Source organism: Chelonoidis abingdonii, chromosome 24 (assembly GCF_003597395.2).
Source record: "Chelonoidis abingdonii isolate Lonesome George chromosome 24, CheloAbing_2.0, whole genome shotgun sequence".
In the NCBI taxonomy this organism is placed as follows: Eukaryota; Metazoa; Chordata; order Testudines; family Testudinidae; genus Chelonoidis; species Chelonoidis abingdonii.
Genome location: NC_133792.1, coordinates 4,970,266 through 4,991,198, shown reverse-complemented (window position 1 = coordinate 4,991,198; position 20,933 = coordinate 4,970,266). Strand labels below are relative to the sequence as shown.

The window sequence follows — 20,933 nt, the reverse complement described above, 5'->3', positions numbered from 1 at the left end:
AAGTGGCCGATACTGCCCCTGCTGGAGTTGGTGGGAGTTTCACTCTCTCTTTGGTTGGAAGTAAGATACACCCCGTAGTCCAGGGGTTCTCAAACTGGGGGTCGGGACCCCTCAGGGAGTCGCAAGGTTATTATGTAGGGGTCACAAGCTATCAGCCTCCACCCCAAACCCTGCTTTGCATCCAGCATTTATAATGGTGTTAAATATATAAAAAGTGTTTGTAATTTATAAGCACCATGCTTGCTATTTGAAAGGGGTCAGCAGCACAGAAGTTTGAGAACCACTGCCATAGTCCTTCCAGGGACACCATCGCCTTGAACCTAGGGCTTCAGTCTGACCTGGGACATGAGAGCCATGCATACAAGATCCCCGGCACCAAAAGAGATTAGAGAGGAAAAATCCTGTGTTGAGATCCTTGTTCAGTTGGTGGCACTTTGTGTCTAGCTAGTGTTGCTGTTCCCATTCTAGACAGTGAGTCACTTCTCCTCTGTGTGTGGGTCCTTCACACAGCAACGAGGAGTGTGGGCGCGGCTCTAGGTTTTTTGTCGCCCCAACCAAAAAAAAACCCTCCGAGAGTGCAACTGCCAAAGCAAAAAAAAAGGGTGGCCGGAGTGCTGCCCCTGGAATTGTGCCGCCCCAAGAACGTGCTTGGTTTGCCGGTGCCTAGAGCCGGTCCTGGAGGGGTGGGAAACATTTGAAAGCTAGGAAAGTGGAATTGCAAATCAACAACAGTTGGCAGGGGCCTGACGCTACTTTGAAATCATTGTCTGCAGTCGACTGGACTTTGAGTCAGCAGCGTCCCTGCTGTCAAGTCCCTTTACCCATGTGGTAATCATGCTACTTTGTCCCCCCTCTGGTGTTTCTCTTTGGAGACTCTCAAAGGTTAATTAAGTCTCAGCACCTTTCTTTCAGCCAGTCAGTTAGGCACTATTGTCACATGCATTTTGCAGATGTGCAGACTGTAGCCCAGAGGGCACGCCTGGCCCAAGGCTTCCCAGCAAGGCAGCAGCAGAGGTGGGACTAGAGCCCCAAATCTCTGATTGCTAGTGCCTTGTTCTAACCCCTAGACCCTGGTATGTGCTAGCTGCCGAAGCATTGCTCCCTGGACTACACCCAAACAGGATCCTTCTGAAGCTCCCGGTGACTGCCCGGAGTGGCTCCCAGCATGACTGGGCCCCTGAACTGTGTGAGAGCGCTGCAGCTCCCTTGGGCTCTGCTGAGTAGTTCTGTCTCTTTCAGATGGCGGAACGGAAGCTTCTCGTTCTCTTTGGCAGCCAGACTGGGACAGCTCAAGATACAGCCGAGAGAATTGGCAGGGAAGCCAAGCGGCGTCACTTTCACTGCAGGGTAGAGGCCCTGGACAGTTACCCTGTGGTGAGTACGGGGGTAAAACGAGTGCTGAGGCCAAGAAGAGCGTTGTGCAGCTTCTGTATTCATCCCTTGCCACTGAGTTCCTTTCAGGGTGCCCTGGACAGCACCCTGGCTACATGTCAGCCGCCTGCCCTCTAACAAGGCTTGGCTTGTGCGCTGGCCTCCGAGTCCCCTTGCAAGCACACAAGCTCTGCACTGCTGCAAAGACTGAGAACTGGGCAAGGAGTTAAACATGCCTTTAGCTGCGTTAGTGCAAATTGGTCCCACCCTGGGTTTACTTAGAGCCATTTTCTCCGAGACGAAGAGCATGAGCGTGTCCTGCAGAAACTCGGGCTGTCAGGCCAGAATAAGATAAAAACAGAGCCACTTGCGAAAACCACAAATGGGTCTTGTTAACACCTGCTGTTTGTGCTGTGCTGGGTGGGCCAAGAGGCTCTGACAAAGTGCGTCAGGCCCTTCTGAGCACATGGCTGTACTGCGTAAACCTGGGCTTGGTTAAAGCTGCTCAATGAGATACTGCTGCCGGGAGGATCCATGCTGTGCTCGCTTGCCTGCCTGTGCCCAGAATGCCCTCCCTGCTGGTGTCCTGTGCAGGGTGGGGGCGGCGGTGTGGGGCTGTTGGGGATTGTGGTTTAAGGGCTGGGGCTGTGCGGGGGGCTGTGTGTGGGGCTGGCCATGCGGAGGGGCGGTGCGGGGGTTCTGGCTGTGCAGGGGGTTGGAGCTGTGTGGGGGGGTGGTATGCAGGGCTGAGGGGGCAGGGTGTGGGTCTGGCCATGCGGAGGGGTGGTGCGCGGGACTGGGGCTGTCCAAGGGGTCTGGCTGTGCTGGGGGCGGTGTGCAGGACTGGGGAAGTGTGTGGGTCTGGCCATGTAGGGGGCGGTGTGCGGGGCTGTGGCTGGGGCTGTGGCTGTGGCAGCAGGTCTGGCTGTGTGGAGGGCTGTGCTGTGTGGGGGGCAGTGTATCGGTCTGCCTGTACAGGGGGGCGGTGTGCAGGACTGGGGTAGTGTGTGGATGTGGCCGTGCAGAGGGGGATGCGCGAGACCGGGGCTGTGCAGGGGTTGGAGGTGTGGGGGGGGGTATACAGGGCTTGGGGGAGGGGACAGGGTGTGGGTCTGGCTGTGTGGAGAGACCGTGTGGAGGGCTGAGGCTGTGCAGGGCTGTCGCTGAGGAGTGGGGCAGTGTATCGGTCTGGCTGTGCGGGGGGAAGTGTGCATGACAGTGTGTGTGTAGCGGGGGGTCGGACTGTGAGGAGGGTGCATTATGCAGCGTTGTGGCTGTGCGGGTGCAGGGGGGTCTGGGTATGAGGGAGCAGTGTGGGGCTGGGGCTGTGCCAGGGGGGCAGTGTGCTCTGTGTGCTATCTTGTGCAGTTTGCCAGTGGATGTTGAAGGTTGCTGGCCTAACCGCGTGTGTCCATGTTTGTTGTGCACGCAGGCGCAGCTGATCCAGGAGCTGCTGGTGGTATTTGTGTGTGCAACCACAGGCCAGGGGGACCCGCCTGACAACATGAAGGTATTATTCCTACCCCCAGTTTGACTCCTGTGACTGTGTTTCTGCGAGGACCGATTGTTTCCTAAACAGGCAGGCAGCAGCAGGTGACGCCAGCCTGCAGCGATTTGAGGAGAGCGGGTGGGATGTGTAGGGAGTGGTGGAGGGTTATAGAGACCAGGAGGGGAGCCAGAGATGGGGATCATGGGGCTAAATGGGACCCCATGCGACAATAGCCCCATCGCAGCCTTTCTTTGGGGAGGCTTCGGGGCTGAGAAGCACTCGCTATTTCTGCTAGGACATAAATGTGGAAGATGATGCCATCTCAGCAGCTTGCTGAGTGATGATGGCCTCAGTTTGTCCTGCTGTCATGGCAAGGCAGGGCTTGCCTTGTGCTTACCGAATGCTCCCTGCTGACAGACACCATCGCAAGGCTGACTGTTGCTTGTTTCCTGGCTTCAGTTTGCTGGATAAAGCAGAGAACTCATTGTATTCTGCATGTCCAAGGACTCAGCTGAACTGATCACCCAACTGAGACAGACCCCAGTTGATCATGGCCCCACCTCAGCAGGATTGGGCCCTTGGGGCAGTGCGGGGCAGGAGGGCAGAGCAGCCTGTGGAATGGGTGCACGTTGGAACCGTGTGATTCTTAACTGTGTTTGCGTGTAGAATTTCTGGAGGTTTATCTTCCGAAAGAACCTGTCCCCTGCCTCCCTTTGCCAGATGGACTGTGCCGTGCTGGGCCTCGGAGACTCCTCCTATCCCAAGTGAGTGGCTTGTCCACGCCCCCTTTGCTGTGTTACGCACTGAGTTCCCTTCCAGGCCTGCGTGAAAGCCGTGAAAGCCGTTGATCAATCCCCTGCCAGCACCAAGTGCTTTGGGGTGAGGAGAGCTGTTCTGAGACCCTTTTGTGTAAATCAGCCCGTGATATCAGAAAAGCTCAAAGTCACTAGAGGATCTGTTGGGTCTGTGGGCTAGCAGGGCAGCGTGGTCCATGTGTTGGGCAAGTGATGTGCCTGGGGAGAGGGCAGCCTATGCTGTGGGGCGGGGGGCAAGCGGTACACCTGGGGAGAGGACAGCCCGGGCTGTGTGTCAGCTACCCAGCACCCCCGGGGAGAGGGCAGCCCGGGCTGCGTGTGAGCCCCACCAGCACCCCCGGGGAGAGGGCAGCCCGGGCTGCGTGTGAGCCCCACCAGCACCCCCGGGGAGAGGGCAGCCCGGGCTGCGTGTGAGCCCCACCAGCACCCCCGGGGAGAGGGCAGCCCGGGCTGCGTGTGAGCCCCACCAGCACTCCCGGGGAGAGGGCAGCCCGGGCTGCGTGTGAGCCCCACCAGCACTCCCGGGGAGAGGGCAGCCCGGGCTGCGTGTGAGCCCCACCAGCACTCCCGGGGAGAGGGCAGCCCGGGCTGTGTCAGCCGCCCAGCACCCCCGGGGAGAGGGAAGCCCAGCAGCAGAGCCGTGGCTGGAGCCTGCATGACCTGTGTGCAGGCAGGATAGCTGTGGAGAAGAAGCTGTGCCTGGGAGCGAGAGCCTGTTTTCTGTGCATTCAAAGGCTGATGGGAGGGTGGGAGATTGTTTTGTATTGACCTTAAAAAAAATCCTTGAACACCAACCAGTCCCTCCCAGGGAGCAGATAGGATCATGCGGACCTGCTGCGCCCTGGTGCGTCCCCCTCAGCTGGGGGAGGCCAGTCAGTCCTATCGACTCAGCAGCAGGACAGAAATGTGTATGTGGGGCCAAGCAAGCAGGACCATGGACTATCAGGTTTGTGGGGGGCTGGGGCAGGGACCAGCCCCCTGCTTTGCTGCCTAGCAGCAATGGGATTGTGTGCTCCCAAGGGTAAAGCCCCCCCCAACTGTGTCTGTCTCTCTGATTCTTCTTGGCCCAGGTTTAATTTTGTTGCGAAGAAGCTGCACAAGCGGCTGCAGCAGCTCGGGGCCAGCCCCATCCTGCCAGTCGCCTTGGGAGACGACCAGCACGACTTGGGGTAAGCGCACTGCCTGGGGGAGGAGCTGCTGTCAGGATCCCCCCTGTGGCTTCGGTCCTCCAGCTAGCACAGGGCTATGAGTGCTGCACCCCCAGCTCAGCCTGCGGGCTCTGATTTCCCAGGTGGGCTCACACCCCTGCAGCAGCTCTGCTCCTGCCCCTGGAATCTGAGGAGCTGCCCTCCCTGCTAGCCCAGGCTTGGCTCCTCCCCACAGCTCTGCTTATGGACCTGTATTCCCCTGCTGTGCATCCCCTCCCGCTCCCACACGCACCTCAGTCCTTTCCTGCAGAACCTGGTTTCCAGGCATGGCTGCCTGTTCCCCTCAGTCTCTGCTAATGCTCCGCACATTGGCCTGCAGCCCACCCCCTTGGTTCTAATCCTGACCCCCCCCAACCTCACACTGCTGATTTTCCCCATTCCTGACCTGCAGTCCTGACGAGACTGCCCCCTTATCCCCGCCAGTCGTGTGGTTTTGTCACACGTCCAGCACAGGCTGAAACCTGCTGGACTGATTTTCACCCATGATCGAAGTCAGTTCATGTTGAAGTAAAATCTCACCCTCATGTTCTAATCTCACTGTCCTGTCCGGAGTGCACTGATTACTCAAGTAAGCCTACAGAGCATGGGCAGCTGCCAGGAACTGCTACATAATGTGCACCTAACCCACTGCACAGCTATAGCCAGGTTCCCCAGAGCTCCTGGCCCACGGGGAAGAGCCCGTGGTGTTCCCCTAAGGCTCATTGCATATGCATGTGTCATTGCTTCAGGGAGCTCATGGGAGGCCGCCACACGTGGGTCTGAAGAGCCTCCTCTCTGAACTCAAGGCCTGGTTTGAGAGTCCTCCCTAAAACGTTGTCCCTGTTCCAGTTTGCCCGTGTGACCCCTCCACAGGGACCAGCTGGGCAGCACCTACCTGTCAGACATCTGTATTGTCACCTCTGCCTACTGCTGCTCCTCCAAGTGGGACGACACAGAGGGCCCAGCCTGGTGACCAGCCCTCCCTGCTGGGAGAAGTGGAGCTGATGCTCAGCACCGGCGAGGGCGTCCAAGTTACATAGCTTCATTGCCGTGTGCCGTGCCATGGGCAGTCCTGCTTCAGCTGGGCTGCGGGGGCTGGGAGCTGGTGGCTCGCATCTCTCTGGTGCCCCCTCTGGCTGACTGAAGGAACCACACTTGGCAGCGTTGCAGGAAGAAGGTTTCTGAAGTTTGGGGGTCACAGGGATGCAGGGTCCCAGCAGCCCCCCAGCCCAATGATACAAGCCCTGCTGCAGTTTGTATTTTCCTCCTGCAGACCAGATGCAGTGGTTGATCCCTGGCTACTGGACTTGTGGGGAAGGATCCTACCCTTGTACCCTCTGCCTCCTGGCCTTGGCATTATCAGCCCAGATGTCCTGTGAGTACCAAGGGTGGGCACAGACCACTGCTGGCAAGGGAGGAGCTGATTGGTTGCACATGCTGCCTTAAAATACTGCTTTCCCAGGCCAGTCCTTGTGGGCACACAACTCTGCCCTGTATGCTCAGTTGGAAGCTTCCTGCCCCGGTTGCCAGAGCCCCAGACACACTCTGGAAGGAAGAGCCTTGCTTCAACCCGTTCGGCACACAGTAGAAAAGGAAGGTGTCAGGCTGTCTGGGGTGGCTCAGGGACATGAGTACCAACTGCAGGGCAGACTGTCAAGGAGCAGGGCACACACCCCAAACTGGTTATGAGTTCTGTACAGAGATTTCACCAACCAAATATTAAGTGTGAACAGCAGCCTTAACATGGAGTCACAGACAGTCCCCTCAGGTACTCCAGTCTGTCTTACCATCCACACAAACCTGGCTTTGGGATGGATGGGCCCTTACACTAAAAATTACAACAATATTCAGGTTACTTACCGTCCCAAAGGACTAGTCACTTACCCCAGGTCAGCTGCACCTCTAGATCCTGCACCAAAGACAACGCACGTAGCCAATCTTATAATAAATTACAGTGGAACCCCATTTATCCGATCTAATTGGGACCGGGACCAGATCAGATAATTAAAAATTCAGATAATCAGGAGAATGGGCAGGGCTCGGACTATCAGCCTTGTTGCCTGGGGCTGACAGCCTAAGCCCCGCCGCCTAGTTTGGTTAATATGGAGAGATGGATAATGGAGGCTCAGACAGGCAGGGTTCCACTCTAACTAAAGGCTTATGAACTAAGAAAAAGAAATGGGAGAGTCATTTACAAAACTAAAGCAGGTAAACGTACACACACAAATGAGTTACAGTCTTAGGTTCCAACAGGTAATAAAAGCTGCTGTAATGCCTGTGACAATGTGGTTCTGATGGGACCCAACTGAGAATGACAATTCAGGACCAATTGCTCAAACAGGGCAGTCACAGCCCAAGGCTGGGGTTTTTCCACCTCTAAGGCAAACCAAACCAGCCAGACAAAAATGACTTCGGTTCCACCCCACTGGCTAACCACAGGTTCCACAAGCAATTTCCTTAGACACTCCAGTCTCCCAGTATCACCACCAGTGCCACCCATCCTGGGATGAATGGTTATGAAAACCACACCGTAAAGAAAGGTTCTCTCGATCCCAAAGGACCAAGCCCCAGACCAGTTCAGTATACACACCAGATCTTACCACAAATCATGCTGTTGCCAGTCCTTTAGAATCTAAAATCTAAAGGTTTATTCATAAAGGGAAAAAAGGTAGCAATGAGAGCTAAATTGGTTAAATGAAATCAATTACATACAGTAATCGAAAGTTTCTTAGTTCAGGCTTGTAGCAGTTGGGAATAAACTGCAGGTTCAAATCAAGTCTCTGGAATACATCCCTTGTGGGATGGGTCATTCAGTCCTTGGTGCAGAGCTTCAGCTTGTAGCAAAGTCTCCAGAGGTAAGAACAGGACTGAGAACAAAATGGAGATGAGGCCTCCGCCTTATATAGGCTTTTCAGGTGTAGGAACTCTTTGTTCTTACTGTGGAAAGTTAAAGCAAAATGGAATCTGCAGTCACATGGGCCAGTTTCTGCACACCCTGCTGAGTCACAAGGTGTATCCGCCTCCTCTCAATGGGTCAGTTGTGTAGTTGATGGTCCTTAATTGGCCATCAAGCAGGCTAAGCAGAGCTGACACCAACTTGTCTGGGAGCTTTCCCAGTAACCCAGCACAAGTTTGAAATACAGACAGCATACAGCCAATATTCATAACTTCAACTACAAAAATGATACAGACATACAGACAGCATAATCATAACCAATAACCCATAACTTGGTCTTAGACACCTTATATGACCCCCTTTACATAAGATTTGGTGCCACTACAGGACCTTGGTTGCAACCCATGTTCTATATGGTCCCAGTTTATATCAATAACGTCACAATGCCCAAACGCTGTATGTCCTCTAGGGCTAACTCACGCCAAGCACTGGGGATCCCTAGCTTATGCTTAGAAATCTTGCCCTCTCCAAGTCCAGTAGCATAGTGACCCAGTTTCTTCTTCTCAGGGATTTTTATTCCCTTGCCCCAGAGTTCAGGCTGATGGGATGGGTCCTTGTGCGCATCTCCTCTTCATGGGTCTAGGGGGAGCAGTCTCCAAAGTCTTTGTCCTCTGATGTTTCACGATGGCTCGTGGGCCGTTTTGTGAGCAGGACCTAACACCTTCTGTAGGAAGCCACCTTTACATTAACTAACACCTCTTTCCTGTTTGGTGAGCTACACAGTCAACACAGGTTTCCACTGCGAACGCTTAATATAACCTTATACAATGGGGTGCAGGTATTACGTGAGCTCAGTATATGCAGCATGATACAAGCATTTCACAAAGTCTAAACAGAAAACCCCTGGTTATCGATCTAATACCTGTTTTAACAATACTGCACTAACACACAGGTGAGTCAGACGGGTTTCCAGCCATGCACTCGTCATGTTCAGTTGGGGTCTGGGGGCCTTGGCATGAGCTGGCACCTGCTCTGCCAGTGTCACAGAAGGTCTTTCATGGGGAATCATTTAAAGGGACACAGTCCAGGCTGCGACAGCCCTAAATATGACATTTGCCTTGCCCCCAAGCATCAGGCTTATTGTAGCAGAGCTCCACTATGAGCACCTGCAGGTTCTGTGGGCCCCATTCCTGCCCTGGGGACCCTCCCACAGGGAAATGGGGCTCAACCTGGTAGTCTCCCCTTCCTCGGTACTGCACAGAGGCCTGACTGGGGATGTGTGCGGGGGAAGGTGGCTCAGGCAGCCAGGGGCTGTTACTGTTCCATGGGTCCCTGACCTCTGCCCCAGAAGAGGGGCTATGGGATATCGCGCACTGACCCGCCTGCCAGGCTGCATTTCTATCACAGGTCATGTTCCCAGCCCAGGAGTCCTGCTCTCTGGTGTGAGGACAGTGGGGCACCAGCAGGAGAGTCCTGCTACCTCCATGTGGTGGGGAGACTCCTCTGGGGCCTTCTGGACGCGAATCTGTTCTCCTTTTGCTAGGGAAGGGAGAGCTCTCTCTGCTGTCCCATGTGGGATTCTGCACCGCTCTCTGTGTCCCTGGGGTGGGCTCTTGCTACAGGCATTTCCCTGCTGCCTGGTCCCTGTGTCAGCGGCCTGGGGGTTGCTCTCCGGCAGTACTGCTCTGTGGGGGTTCTGTGCACCTCATTTGCACACCTCACTTCTGTGGCGTGCTTGGAAGCCTTGCAGATTTACTGTGTCCTTTCTGGGACCATCTGTTGCTGGAGCCTGGCTCTGGCTGCCCCAGAATGCATTTGGCCTTGGTTTCTCCCTGTGGAGGATTTGGCTGTGGGGGTCTGTGTGGCAGACTGGCTGGGCTGTGCTCTCTATCTGCATGATAACTTTTAGGGTCCCATGTGCCCTCAGTCTGTGCTCATACTGCAGAGCTGGCCTGGCTCCTGGCAGCGGTTTGGGGCACATTGGGATCCCTCTGAGTTTGGGAGTAGCCTGCAGATGGTGCCCAGGCAATGCTCCGGGCTTTGGGGATGACTGGCGCTAACCACCTCTGGCCCAGGGAGACCATCCAATGGAACCGACTGTGCCACATTGTTCTTCCCTGCAGTTTACCCTCCAAGTTCACATTGCATTTTCTGGATGAGCGCTCCAGTGGCTGCGACGGAGAGGCAGCCAGGCAGGCCACCTCAGAGCTGCACCCCTTTGCTGCCCGGGTGGTGTCCAACCTCAGAGTCACGGCGGAATCACACTTTCAGGACGTCCGGCTCATTGAGTTTGATGTCACAGGCTCTGGGATTGAGTGAGTCACTCCTAGACGCACTGGGTTTCTAGCGAATGCGTGGAACGGGAGCTGCCCTGCCCCTCCTTCTGCTCACAGTGATGCTAGGTGGAGCAGCAGCTGCTGCTCTTTGGAACATGTTTTTCTGTGGCAGTGACCCCGTGACCTCAGCCACTTTCTGTCTCTGCTGAATCACAGCCCTGAAGAATGGGCTTTTCTTTCTCCAGGGGTCTCTTCCTGGCCAGAGCAGAGACTCGTTCAGTGGGTTTATCAATCTGAGCAGGGCCATCAACGTTTGGCTTTCTGCACCTCTCCTCATTGTCCTGTTGTCAGCCTCTCCACCTGCGCAACGGTGGGCCCCACCGCTCTGGTTCGCTGCCACTGGGCAGCCCTTTGAGTGATGCCCCAGGCAGGTACTGCTCGAGAGGGGAGCAGACCTGATCCCACAGGAAGGGATGAATGTGTTCCCCAGGCCGCACAGGCTCCATTTCCCCCTCCCCGGCCACTCCTCTCCAGGTTTTTGCAAGGATGCTGGGCCCCATGGTTTAATGGGCCCCATGATTTAATGGGCCCCAGTGGCACCTAGTCTCCAGCCATTTAGCCCCTGGTGGGCTGGCTCCCTACTCAGCAGAGCTGGTGGAAAATGGGTCTGTATTTTGGCCCTAGCTGGGGATTTGGACGGCACTGCCACCCGGTACTTATTGGGATTCGCTTGTTGCTGTTGGAAACCCAGGTGGCAGGGAGCTGGGCAGAGTGATTCCACGCATGGGAGGGGCCTGCCGTGAGGAACAGGCTTCCATCTTCCTCCCACTGCTTGGCAATCCCACTTTCAGACCCCACCCTCTGCAGGGGCCTGTGAGCTTCTCTCCCACCCTCCCTCTGCTGTGGGTGGCTGTGCGGGAGGAGCTCGCAGCAGGGATGCCCAGGGGCTATGCTCAGCTGGGACGTGCTCTGCAGGTACAGTGCGGGAGACGTGGTGATGATCCAGCCCCGGAATGCCCCTGAGGACGTGCAGCAGTTCTGCCAGCTCCTGCGCCTGGATCCAGACAGATGCTTCGTGCTGAAGCCCTCTGAGCCCGGTAAGCTCCCCCACTCCCGGCTCCTTCCTCTCTCTGCCATTCAGCGGCTCTGTTCCAGCTCCGGTCTCTGCTTTCTTGGGCTTTGGAGCCTGGGAGATTGCAGGAGAGCTAGTCAGCCACTGATGGATTGGCTGTCCTTCTCTGTCTCTTGACAGCAGCGAGGGGCTCTCTCCCTCCTCTGGGCTTCCAGTCGCTGGCCATGTGGTCCCACTCCAGATGTGAGAGATCGGGATTTGACCAGCAGTGTCTAGCCTGCGTCCTCGCCCTCCCCCTCCTGAGGTCATGACGGGCAGAGCGGGCCCCTCAGTTCCCCCTGGCACTGGGGCCATGAGACAGAGCTCAGTGGTCTCCACCTGCGGCATCACAGCACCCTAACCATCGGAGGAGTGACGTTCTGGAACAACCTGCCAAGGGGAGCAGTGGGGGCAAAAGACATATCTGGCTTTAAGACTAAGCTCGATAAGTTTATGGAGGGGATGGTATGATGGGATAGCCTAATTTGATAATTAATTGATCTTTGACTATTGGCGGTAAATATGCCCAGTGGCTTGTGCTGGGATGTTAGATGGGGTGGGATCTGAGTTACTACAGAGAATTCTTTCTTGGGTGCTGGCTGGTGAGTCTTGCCCACATGCTCAGGGTTTAGCTGATCGCCATATTTGGGGTTGGGAAGGAATTTTCCTCCAGGACCGATTGGCAGAGGCCCTGGAGGTTTTTCGCCTTCCTCTGCAGCGTGGGGCATGGGGTCACTTGCAGGAGGATTCTCTGCACATTGAGGTCTTTAAAACACGATTTGAGGACTTCAATAACTCAGACATAGGTTAGGGGTTTGTTACAGGAGTGGGTGGGTGAGATTCTGTGGCCTGCATTGTGCAGGAGGTCAGACTAGAAGTTCTTAATGGTCCTTAAAGTCTATGAGTCTATGAGCCTCTCTTCAGAGCTGACCTGTCGGGAGGCGCCTGCCCTCTGGAGGCCCCTTGCTTTACTGCCTGTGTCAGCTCCAGGGGTTCAGTGTGGGGGCCGCAGGAACACCCAGACACATTCCTCCCAAAGGTCCAGGACTGCCCCAACAGGCGTCACTTGGGGACCAGCCCAGACTGTCCCTCTGGTCTAGCACTTCAGCCCGAGGAGGCACCATTGGCTCCTCCAGCGAGACCCCAGGAGCTCGTCTTCCTTCTTTGTCTTTCATAAGCGCCCCAGAAATCAATATTGGGCCAGCCCCTCTCCTCCCAGAGACCCACCCCGGCCAGCCCGGCCCATTGCCGCCCGCCCTGAGACCCAGCCCATTGCCACCCACCCCGGCCAGCCCGGCCCGTTGCCACCTGCTCCGAGACCCAGCCCGGCCCATCGCCACCTGTCCCGAGACCCGCCCTGGGCAGCCCGACCCATCGCCACCCCCTCAGAGACCCAGCCCGGCCCATTGGCACCCGCCCCAGCCAACCCGGCCCATCGCCGCCCGCTCCAAGACCCACCCTGGGCAGCCCGGCCCATTGCCATGTGTTTAGTGCAACTTTTGCCCGGTGGTCGGGAGTCAGGGCCCGAGCAGCTGGAGCCAGCCAGTTCTTCAGCTTGCCTCAGGAGAGCGCTCCTGTGCTGGGAGTGTGCAGAGCAGCTACAGAGCATGTAAGGGCAGCAGGGGTCTCCAGCTCGTTTGCTCTGATCCCCTGTGGGTGACAGACCAGCAACATACGTAGTCTGCCCCCAGCACCGCGATGAGACCAAAGCAGCACAGCCACAGGCAGAGAACAGCAGGGGCCAGGTGCACCAATGTCAAGGAAATAGACGAGATTCACCTAGATAATCCTAGGAGTGACCTGCACTCAGGCACCCTCAAGATCACTGCCAGTCTGAGCTGGGGGGAGATTCCTTCCTAAGCCCACGTAGGGCAGTCAGCTAGGCCCTGGGCAGGGTGAGCAGGATCCAGCCAGCTAAGCATTTGAGAGAGAACAAGCTCAGAGCCCTGGCCCTCCCCACCCAGTGTTGCATCTCCAACGAGGGCCGGTCCTCGTGCTTCGGAGGAAAGAAACAAACCCCAGAGTACAGGGTGGGGACGGGAGCGTCCCCCAGCTGAGGACCTGATGTGTGAGTTTCAGGTACATAAGACAGCAGCCAGGTCCCTTCTGGTTTGAGCCCTGCCCCCGCCATGACAAGCAATCCCATCATGCAATCCACTGAGACACTTGTCCACCTTTTGCTTAAAGCGAATTCATTCTTTGCCCCCCACAAGCCCTGTTGGGATGCTGTTCCAGAGGGCTAGACTCTACCCAGAACCCAGCGCAGACTGTGACAATACATTAGTGCCCGGATCCGGGCTCAGGAGAGCAATTCCACGATCCTTGCTCCCGCCTGTTGGTTGGGTAGGTGTATCTAGCCACCACAAGTGGGAACCCACCCAGAGAGAAACTTGGAGACAGATCTTCCAGTAGCTGTGCTGCTCTGAGGTCGTTTGGCCGTATGGCCCCCCAGCCTGCCCTCCGGCCCTGCTCCTTTCATCGTCCATCTCTGCTGGTGTTCTGAACTAGCCAGGGGACTGAGAGACAGGCTGGGCTACTCTGCTCCACAAGCCCCCAGGCGGAAGAGGCACAAGGATTGCAGGTCACAGGCCAATAGACCCTGCTGGTGAGAGATTAGCCTCTCACATCCCGGAGGTGCCCATGCATCTGGAGTGAGATTCACAGACACAAGACAGCTAAGAAAATCACCGTTACTGTGTGTCAGCGCCCACTCTTCTCTGCAGCACTTCAACCTCCCCCATCTCAGGCTATGGGCTGCAAGGGGGAGGGGCTGGGGAGCGGTGGCCACGCGGGGTGGGAAAGGGGAGGCAGGGGAGTGGTGGCCACATGGAGTGGCTGGGGAGGGCTGGCCGGGTGTGGAGGGGAGGGGTGGCCATTCAGGGTGGCCTGGGGGGAGTGGGCGAGGGGGAGCAGAGCGGAGCGGTGGCTGCGGCCAAGCAGGGTGGCCAGGGAAGGGAGTGGTGGCTGCACGGGGTGGCCGGGGGAGGGGAGCAGTGAGGGCTCCGCCAGCTGACAGGGACAATGCTGTGGCCGGTTCCTCATGCGGTTGCAGATGTGCCTTGCACTCAGGTGTGTCTGCACCTAGCGCATGGAGAGCCAGAGATGGTTTTCCTGCAGCAGTTGTTTTTTGAGCTGTGGATGCAGACGTGGGTTCTACGACCCACCCTCCAGCCCTCGTCACTGGCGTCCTAGTCTGCCTCTCTCGAGGGAAAGAACTGAGGGGGGTTGGGTTGGTGCCGCCCTTATATAGACTGGGGCGGGGTCACAAGGAGACCTGCTGCCCTAACGGAGTCTGCTGTAGGAAAAACGTCTTCGACTCTTCATACGCAAAGTGCAAACGCACCTGAGTGCAACACCCGTCTGCACCCACAGCTCGAAGCACCAGTTACAGCTCAGGTAAGTCACTTGTCCTGGGGAGCTTCCACTGGGTTCGACTGGGCTGGCAAATCCATTCGCTGGGGTGACTCAGTTACTTTTGCTTTGGGCTCCCCTAGGAACCACTAAACCCACTTCAGCCAGCTGCAGCATCACTCACGCTGCACCGTACGTGTCTTCTGCTATTGCAGAGCCTCTCCGGCTCCAGACGGGCTCTGAGCTGAGGCAGCCCTAGGCGGGGTGGGAGGGAGCTCCTCGGGCAGCTGTGCAGCCAGGCTTCTTGCCCCATACTTGGGTCAGCGCCAGTCTCAAGAGCTGTCTTGGCCTCATGCCATCCCTTGCAGGAACCCCCCTTCCTGCCCACTTGCCGCAGCCATGCACCATCCAGCACCTGGTCGCCTGCTACCTGGACATTTGCTGTGTTCCCCGTCGCTCTTTCTTCGAGCTCTTGTCCTGGTTCTCGCCAAACGAACTGGAGCGGGAGAAGCTACAGGAATTCAGCTCTGCACAGGGCCAGGAGGAGCTCTACAGCTACTGCAACCGGCCCCGCAGGACCACCTTAGAGGTAGGGCAGCTGGGGGAACCTGCCAGGGGACAGTGGGCGCTTTCTGTAGGGAGCTGCATTGAGTTCTTGGCTCTGCTTGGCCTTGCCCCGCTCTCTGAAGCTGGAAATGAAGTAGGCACAGATGTTTTACAGTGAGGGTCGGTAAGGACCATGTGTCTGCTCCACCCTTCCCCTGGCTGGGCAGCAGGTCGGCCCTCATGGAGAAGGGTGTCCCGACGCAGTCCCTGTAACAGCCAAGAGCAGAGTCCCAGGCAGCCCTTGGAGGCCAAGGAGGGCTGCAGAGGGGTGTGTTAGGGAGAGTTGGGCTCTTTCTGGGGATGAGGGGGAGTTGAGGAAACACAAGAGAAAGTGGTGGGGGTCATCCTAGTGTCTTGGATTAGGCTGTGCCCTCCTTGCGTGTGATTACTTCCCCCTGCTCCTCTCCTCGCTGGCACAGCCCCCAGCCCACTTCCTTACCCTGTTGGAGGGCTAAGGGCTCTCTCACGATGAGTCCCATCTCCTTCACCTCCCACTGTCCTAGCTGGGCACTGAACGAGGATGCACGTGGTCCTGGGCTGAAAGACCTGGGGTGTAATGCACACGAACAAAGACACCGGGACCTGGACATTCCCTGACTTGGACTTAATTTGCAACTTTGCTGTTCCCTTCACACACATTTTTTTCCTATGGAATTTCCCAGGTTTTTTAATGCAGGGGAGGAAGGGCAAGAAAAGAACCTTCTTTATTGGCTTAGACAGTTTGGCGAGGAAGCCCTAGACATCTGCAGCAAGGTTGGTGCCCCAGTGCTGAAATGGTGTCCTGGACATACTGCTCTCCACAGTACCTCGGTGCGGAGCACTCTGAGAAGGAGGCAAGCGCTGGGAGCCTATGGAGGGCTCTGGTGTGGAGGTGGGCAGAGCACAAGCACATCTGGAGGGCCTACCAGTGCCATGGATGTGGCCGCAGACTGCCCCGCTCACAGGTTGCCTTCCAGGAGAACAGAGTGGTAGCCATGTGTGTCTAGTCAGAGACTCCCAGGCCAAAAAGGACCATTGTGATCATCTCCTCTTGACTCTGCGTGATCATCTTGCACAGGCCAGAGACCTGTCCCACAATCATTCCTGGAGCAGATCTGTTAGACAAACATCCAACCTTGATACGAAAATAGCCAGTGATGGGGACTCCACCATGACCATTGGTGCGTTGTTCCAAAGGTTAATGACTCTCACTGTTAAAAATGTCCACCTTAGTTCCAGGCCAAATTTGTCTAGCTTCAACTTCCAGCCACTGGGCCATGTTACACTTTTCTCTGCTGGATCGAAGAGCCCATTATTACATATTTGTTCCCCAGTTAGGTTCTTATTGACTGGTTAAGCTAAATAGATTGAGGTCCTTGAGTGTCACTCCAAGGCAGGTTTTCTAATCCTCATATCAATCTCATGGCTCTTCTCTGAACCCTCTCCAGTTTATCAACATCCTTCCTGAAAGGCTGTGTCATTACCAGCATTGGACAGCTGAGTAAAGGGCTGCTTCTGCCAGGCTCAGGGGTTTCTCTTCATAGGCCCATCCCGAAGGAAGGGCAGACCATCTCCCTGGTCCTGTCCTCCTTTTTCACATCTCTTTGATGTTTCCAGGTCCTCTGCGATTTCCCTCACACCACTTGTGCTGTTCCTCTTGACTACCTGCTGGACCTCATCCCCCGTATCCAGCCCCGTGCCTTTTCCATCGCCTCCTCCATGCTGGTAAGGAGCTCCAGCGTTCCTGTTCTCCCACGTAGTCGCTGGGCTAGGGCTAACAACTCACTGCCCGAAGAAGGCTCTTCGTTTGGGACCCCAACAGTGCCCAGAGAGGAAGGAGCTGTCTGCTCCTGTATCCTGCAGACTCCACAGCTCTCACAGGCTCCACGCCTTGCTGTGGAGACTGTTGAATGGCCAGTTCCCTATAGGCACCAACCTCCAGCTCTGGCCATTCATATTTCCTCACTCCTGAGCCCCTGGGAGTTTGGATGTAGCCAAAGGAATGTACCCTGCTATTTCCCCTGCCCTATGGACCGAGGGCTGCGTTTAGGTGAGGGGTGTCTGGCCTGGGCGTGCCGCAGGTGGGGACTGTTGGGCCACCCTGCACTCTGGATATGGGTGAGACCGTGGTGGTGTAGTGCCAGCATGGTTCATGTACGGCAGCTGGTGTAGTCGCTGCCTGTTGCCACCAGTAGATGGCACTCAGGCGCCTGTCCCACGGGGGAGCGAGAGCATGAACGGGAGCTGAAGAGTTGCCCAGTAGCTAGTAGGATTTTCCCTTCTGTCCTGGGGTTCTTAAGCCTTTGGGACTGGCATGTCTTCTCAGTCTAGCTGTTTCAAGACGGCTTCTGCCAGGACTCTCTCCTGCATCCGGGGCGCTCCTTGCATGCAGGGAGCTGGCGGGTCAGGTGAGCTTTGAAAAGAGGGATTCCCTGTTCTGCTGCCAAAATGGCAGCCTCAGGCTAGGAAGTACCTCCCGGGTGGGGCGAGCACCGGGCCCAGGAACTGCCTCCCCAGTCAGACCACTGGCCCACTCCTGCAAACCAGTGCTCCAGCCACTCCCGTGTCCCATCTCCGGCCGCATCAGCTGAGCCCGTCGGTCCCTCTGGTTCTGCACCACCCCCACTGCGCTCATCTCTGGCTAGGCCAGTTGCCCCTTGTGGAGATGCACAGGACTTTGCCCTGCTCTTCCATGGTGTTAGTCGGGAGGGCCTGGCTGGCTCGGTGGGCGTGTTGGGTCCACGCTGTTTGACATTGCACCTTTCTGCACCCAGGCTCTCCCCAACAGACTCCAGATCCTTCTGGCTGTGGTGCAGTACAAGACACGCCTCAGCAAACCCCGACGTGGCCTCTGCTCTACCTGGCTGGCATCCCTCCGCCCTCAACAAGGTAACTGGTCACTCGGTATCACAGGCAGAGCTCTGGGTGCTCCACTGCCCCTAGGCCAGGGGCATGCCCCCCTCTGTGCCAGAGAGCCTGCATGGAGTTGGGCACAGGTTAGCTCGGCAAGAGGCCGAATGCCCTGCCTCCCTCCTCCACTCTGTGAACAGTGACCCAGCACTGACTGCCCTGCTTTCCCCCGGGCACGCAGCCCCTCTCTGCCTGCCTGATCCGTCCTGTCCCCGAGATCCTCTCCCTCTTCCGAACCCTGCTGCGAAACAAGTGCTGAGTCTAGCCTCCAGGGTCCTGCACTGACACTGGGCAGGCGAGTGTTTCTCTTAAAAGCATCATCTTTGTCCATCTCAAGGGAGCCCTGTCCCTCCCTAGGGGTGTGGCCCTCTGCTCCGTCACAGGGATCCCCGGGGAGGAGAGGGGTGGTAGGAAGCCATCCCTTTGTCAGGGTGGCTGGACCTTCCCCCACTGCTCTCACAGTGGTCAATCCTGCCGCCCCGAACGCCATCATCAGGGTGACTGATTCTCCTCCACCTCTGCCTCTCCAACCCACCGGGGCCCGGTCTATGCAAGGAGCTGGCCTTGCGGATGCTCCCTGCTGTGCCACTCCCATGGTCTCTGGGGTTCCCGCCAGCGCCTGGTAGAACAGTGAAGATTTGGCTTCATGGATGGAAGAACGATGGGGTTGTATTTAGTCCATCTCTCCAAACGCCCTGAGCGTGTCCACAGGGCTGCAGCACTTAGCGGCTTCCTCAGGCCCATGACTTGCCGTTTCTTTCTCTGCTCCGTCTGTATTTCTCCCAATAGCACAGGATAGTGGTTGGCTGGCACAAGACCGAGCTGCTCCCAGGGCAGTGCTCTGCCAGGCGGACGGCTGCCGCTTACATGGCAGTTGCAGTTCTAGGGCCTGCCGTGGTTGAGGCATGACTGTACCTGGCCTGGTCCTTTTGCAGAGGACGTCCGGGTTCCTCTGTGGGTGAAGAGAGGAGGGATGAAGTTTCCTATGGAGCCAGACACCCCTATCATCATGATTGGCCCTGGCACGGGAGTGGCACCCTTCAGAGCAGCCATACAAGAGCGTGTTGCACACGGCAGGAAAGGTGAGGAGCTCACCTAGGAATGATTCCTGCAGGCCCCCTCCTTGCCGCCGAAGGGTGTGCCCAGGGCAGGGGGAGGGGTGCCCCCAGGACAGTGGGCAGGATGCACCCCAGGGCAGGGGGAGCAGTGCCCCCAGGACAGTGGGCAGGCTGCGCCCCAGGGCAGGGGGAGGGGTGCCCCCAGGACAGTGGGCGGGGTGCGCCCCAGGGCAAGGGGAGGGGTGCCCCCAGGACAGTGGGCAGGCTGCGCCCCAGGGTAAGGGGAGGGGTGCCCCCAGGACAGGGAGAGGTTCAGATCGGGCACAAGCAGTGGAGCAGAATAAATTGCTCTAGGGTGTGGGGATGTAGCAACTGCACAAGGCCTCTGAAGCAGAGGTGGGACAGGTGGGGTCTCTGGAGCTCAGGCCCTGTGAGGCAGATCTCTGGTACGTGGGCCCCATGGGAGAGAGGGGCCCCCTCAGACTGGAGGGTGGATGTTCTGCCCATGGAGGGGAAGTTCTGATGTCCCTTTAGGCTGTGGGTGGGGGGAATCCCTGGTGGGAGGCCCCCGGGCTGGCGGCAGGGCGGGGGGCTCCTGCCATTGGGCCGTTTGGAGAAGGGGGCTGGTCAGTTATCCTATGCCCCGTGGCAAAGAGCAGGGCAAGGCAGGCCAGAGCGAGGGCCAGTGTCAGACGCAGGGCTGCTGTACGTGCTCAGAGCGGCCTGTGTCCGAACGGCAATCCGTGGAATCCCACCAACAGCCCTGTCTCCAACGTGCCCCTTCGGTTTCTCTGCAGGGAACTATTTATTTTTCGGCTGCCGCCAGAAATCCAAGGACTTTTACTGCGGGGCTGAGTGGCAGGAGCTGGTGAAGAGCGGGCACTTGACTCTCTTTACAGCCTTCTCCAGGGACCAGGTCAGTAACTGTGCAAGGAGCAGCCGCCGGCGGGTGCACAGGGGCCGGTGCCCTGTGACGGGCTCTCAGTGTGGGACGGATTTGCTGAGTCCCATTGCTGGGTGATGGGCAGAGCACACACACCCCCGCTGCAGACTGGCAGGGGCTCTTTGCTAAATGGCAGACACCTTGGAGCAGGACACAGGTCAGGGCCGGGGGGGCCTTGCATCCAAACTAGAACTGCAGCCTGATGTGTCCCGGACTTCGACCAGCACCGTGGCCCCCCTCCCTGTGCCCTTCGCTTTTCTTTACAAAGAGAGCCCCTTGCATCGGGTCACGTCGCCTCCCCCATACCGAAGCAAGCTGTCCCTGCTGCAGGCTGGGACGGCAGACAGCGGGGGTGGAGGGGAGGTCGTGTTATTTCTGTTGTTAAACCCGCGGTGTGGGAAGGGGAGGAGGTGAGTCCTGAGAGAGATGAAGTCGAGGATCAGCCTGGACGCTCAGTGGAAATGCATCCTGTGCACAACCTCCATTTCCAAAGCCCCCCTCCAGGGCCAAGGCAGAAGGGAGCATGGTGACGTATTACCAGCCAGTGCACGTCCTCACCGGGGAGCTGTACTCCACTTTGTGTGTGCCGGACGGGTAGAGTGTTAGGTGCAGCAAGAGGATGGCACGCGGGGGGGACCTGCAGCCTCAGAGAAGGAGCCCTCCCTGGCAGGAGAAGGCTAGGAGGGGCCTGCCTGGGGCACTGGGGACCCCTTCTAGCCAGAGGCTGTTTGAAAGGGGGGCACTGGAGCTGTCCTGGGAGAGGCCTCTGGGCAGGATTCCTGCAGCTAGGTAATGGCACTGAGCTTCTCCCCAGGGCACTGCCCCTGCACCTTGCTGCTGCCTGCTCACCTGTGGCATCTGCCCCTGGCTAGCAGGTGACTGAGACCCTGCCGGACCTTTTTCTTTCTCTGTTGGGCCATCTGAGAGACGGGCCCAGCACT

General features: G+C 57.4%; 1 protein-coding gene across 1 annotated transcript in view; it reads left to right on the top strand.

The window, feature by feature from the left end:
• The first annotated feature begins 1,239 nt into the window (after window positions 1-1,239).
• Window positions 1,240-20,933, top strand: part of NDOR1 (NADPH dependent diflavin oxidoreductase 1) — a 32,283-nt gene continuing 12,589 nt past the window's right edge. Inside the window, exons 1-12 of the mRNA XM_032766324.2 lie at window positions 1,240-1,374; window positions 2,804-2,881; window positions 3,527-3,624; window positions 4,746-4,844; window positions 6,136-6,237; window positions 9,882-10,073; window positions 11,010-11,131; window positions 14,865-15,085; window positions 16,699-16,806; window positions 17,856-17,970; window positions 18,927-19,073; window positions 19,847-19,965. Of these exons, the coding sequence (XP_032622215.1) occupies window positions 1,240-1,374; window positions 2,804-2,881; window positions 3,527-3,624; window positions 4,746-4,844; window positions 6,136-6,237; window positions 9,882-10,073; window positions 11,010-11,131; window positions 14,865-15,085; window positions 16,699-16,806; window positions 17,856-17,970; window positions 18,927-19,073; window positions 19,847-19,965 (1,536 nt within the window). The remainder of the gene's footprint in view (window positions 1,375-2,803; window positions 2,882-3,526; window positions 3,625-4,745; window positions 4,845-6,135; window positions 6,238-9,881; window positions 10,074-11,009; window positions 11,132-14,864; window positions 15,086-16,698; window positions 16,807-17,855; window positions 17,971-18,926; window positions 19,074-19,846; window positions 19,966-20,933) is intronic.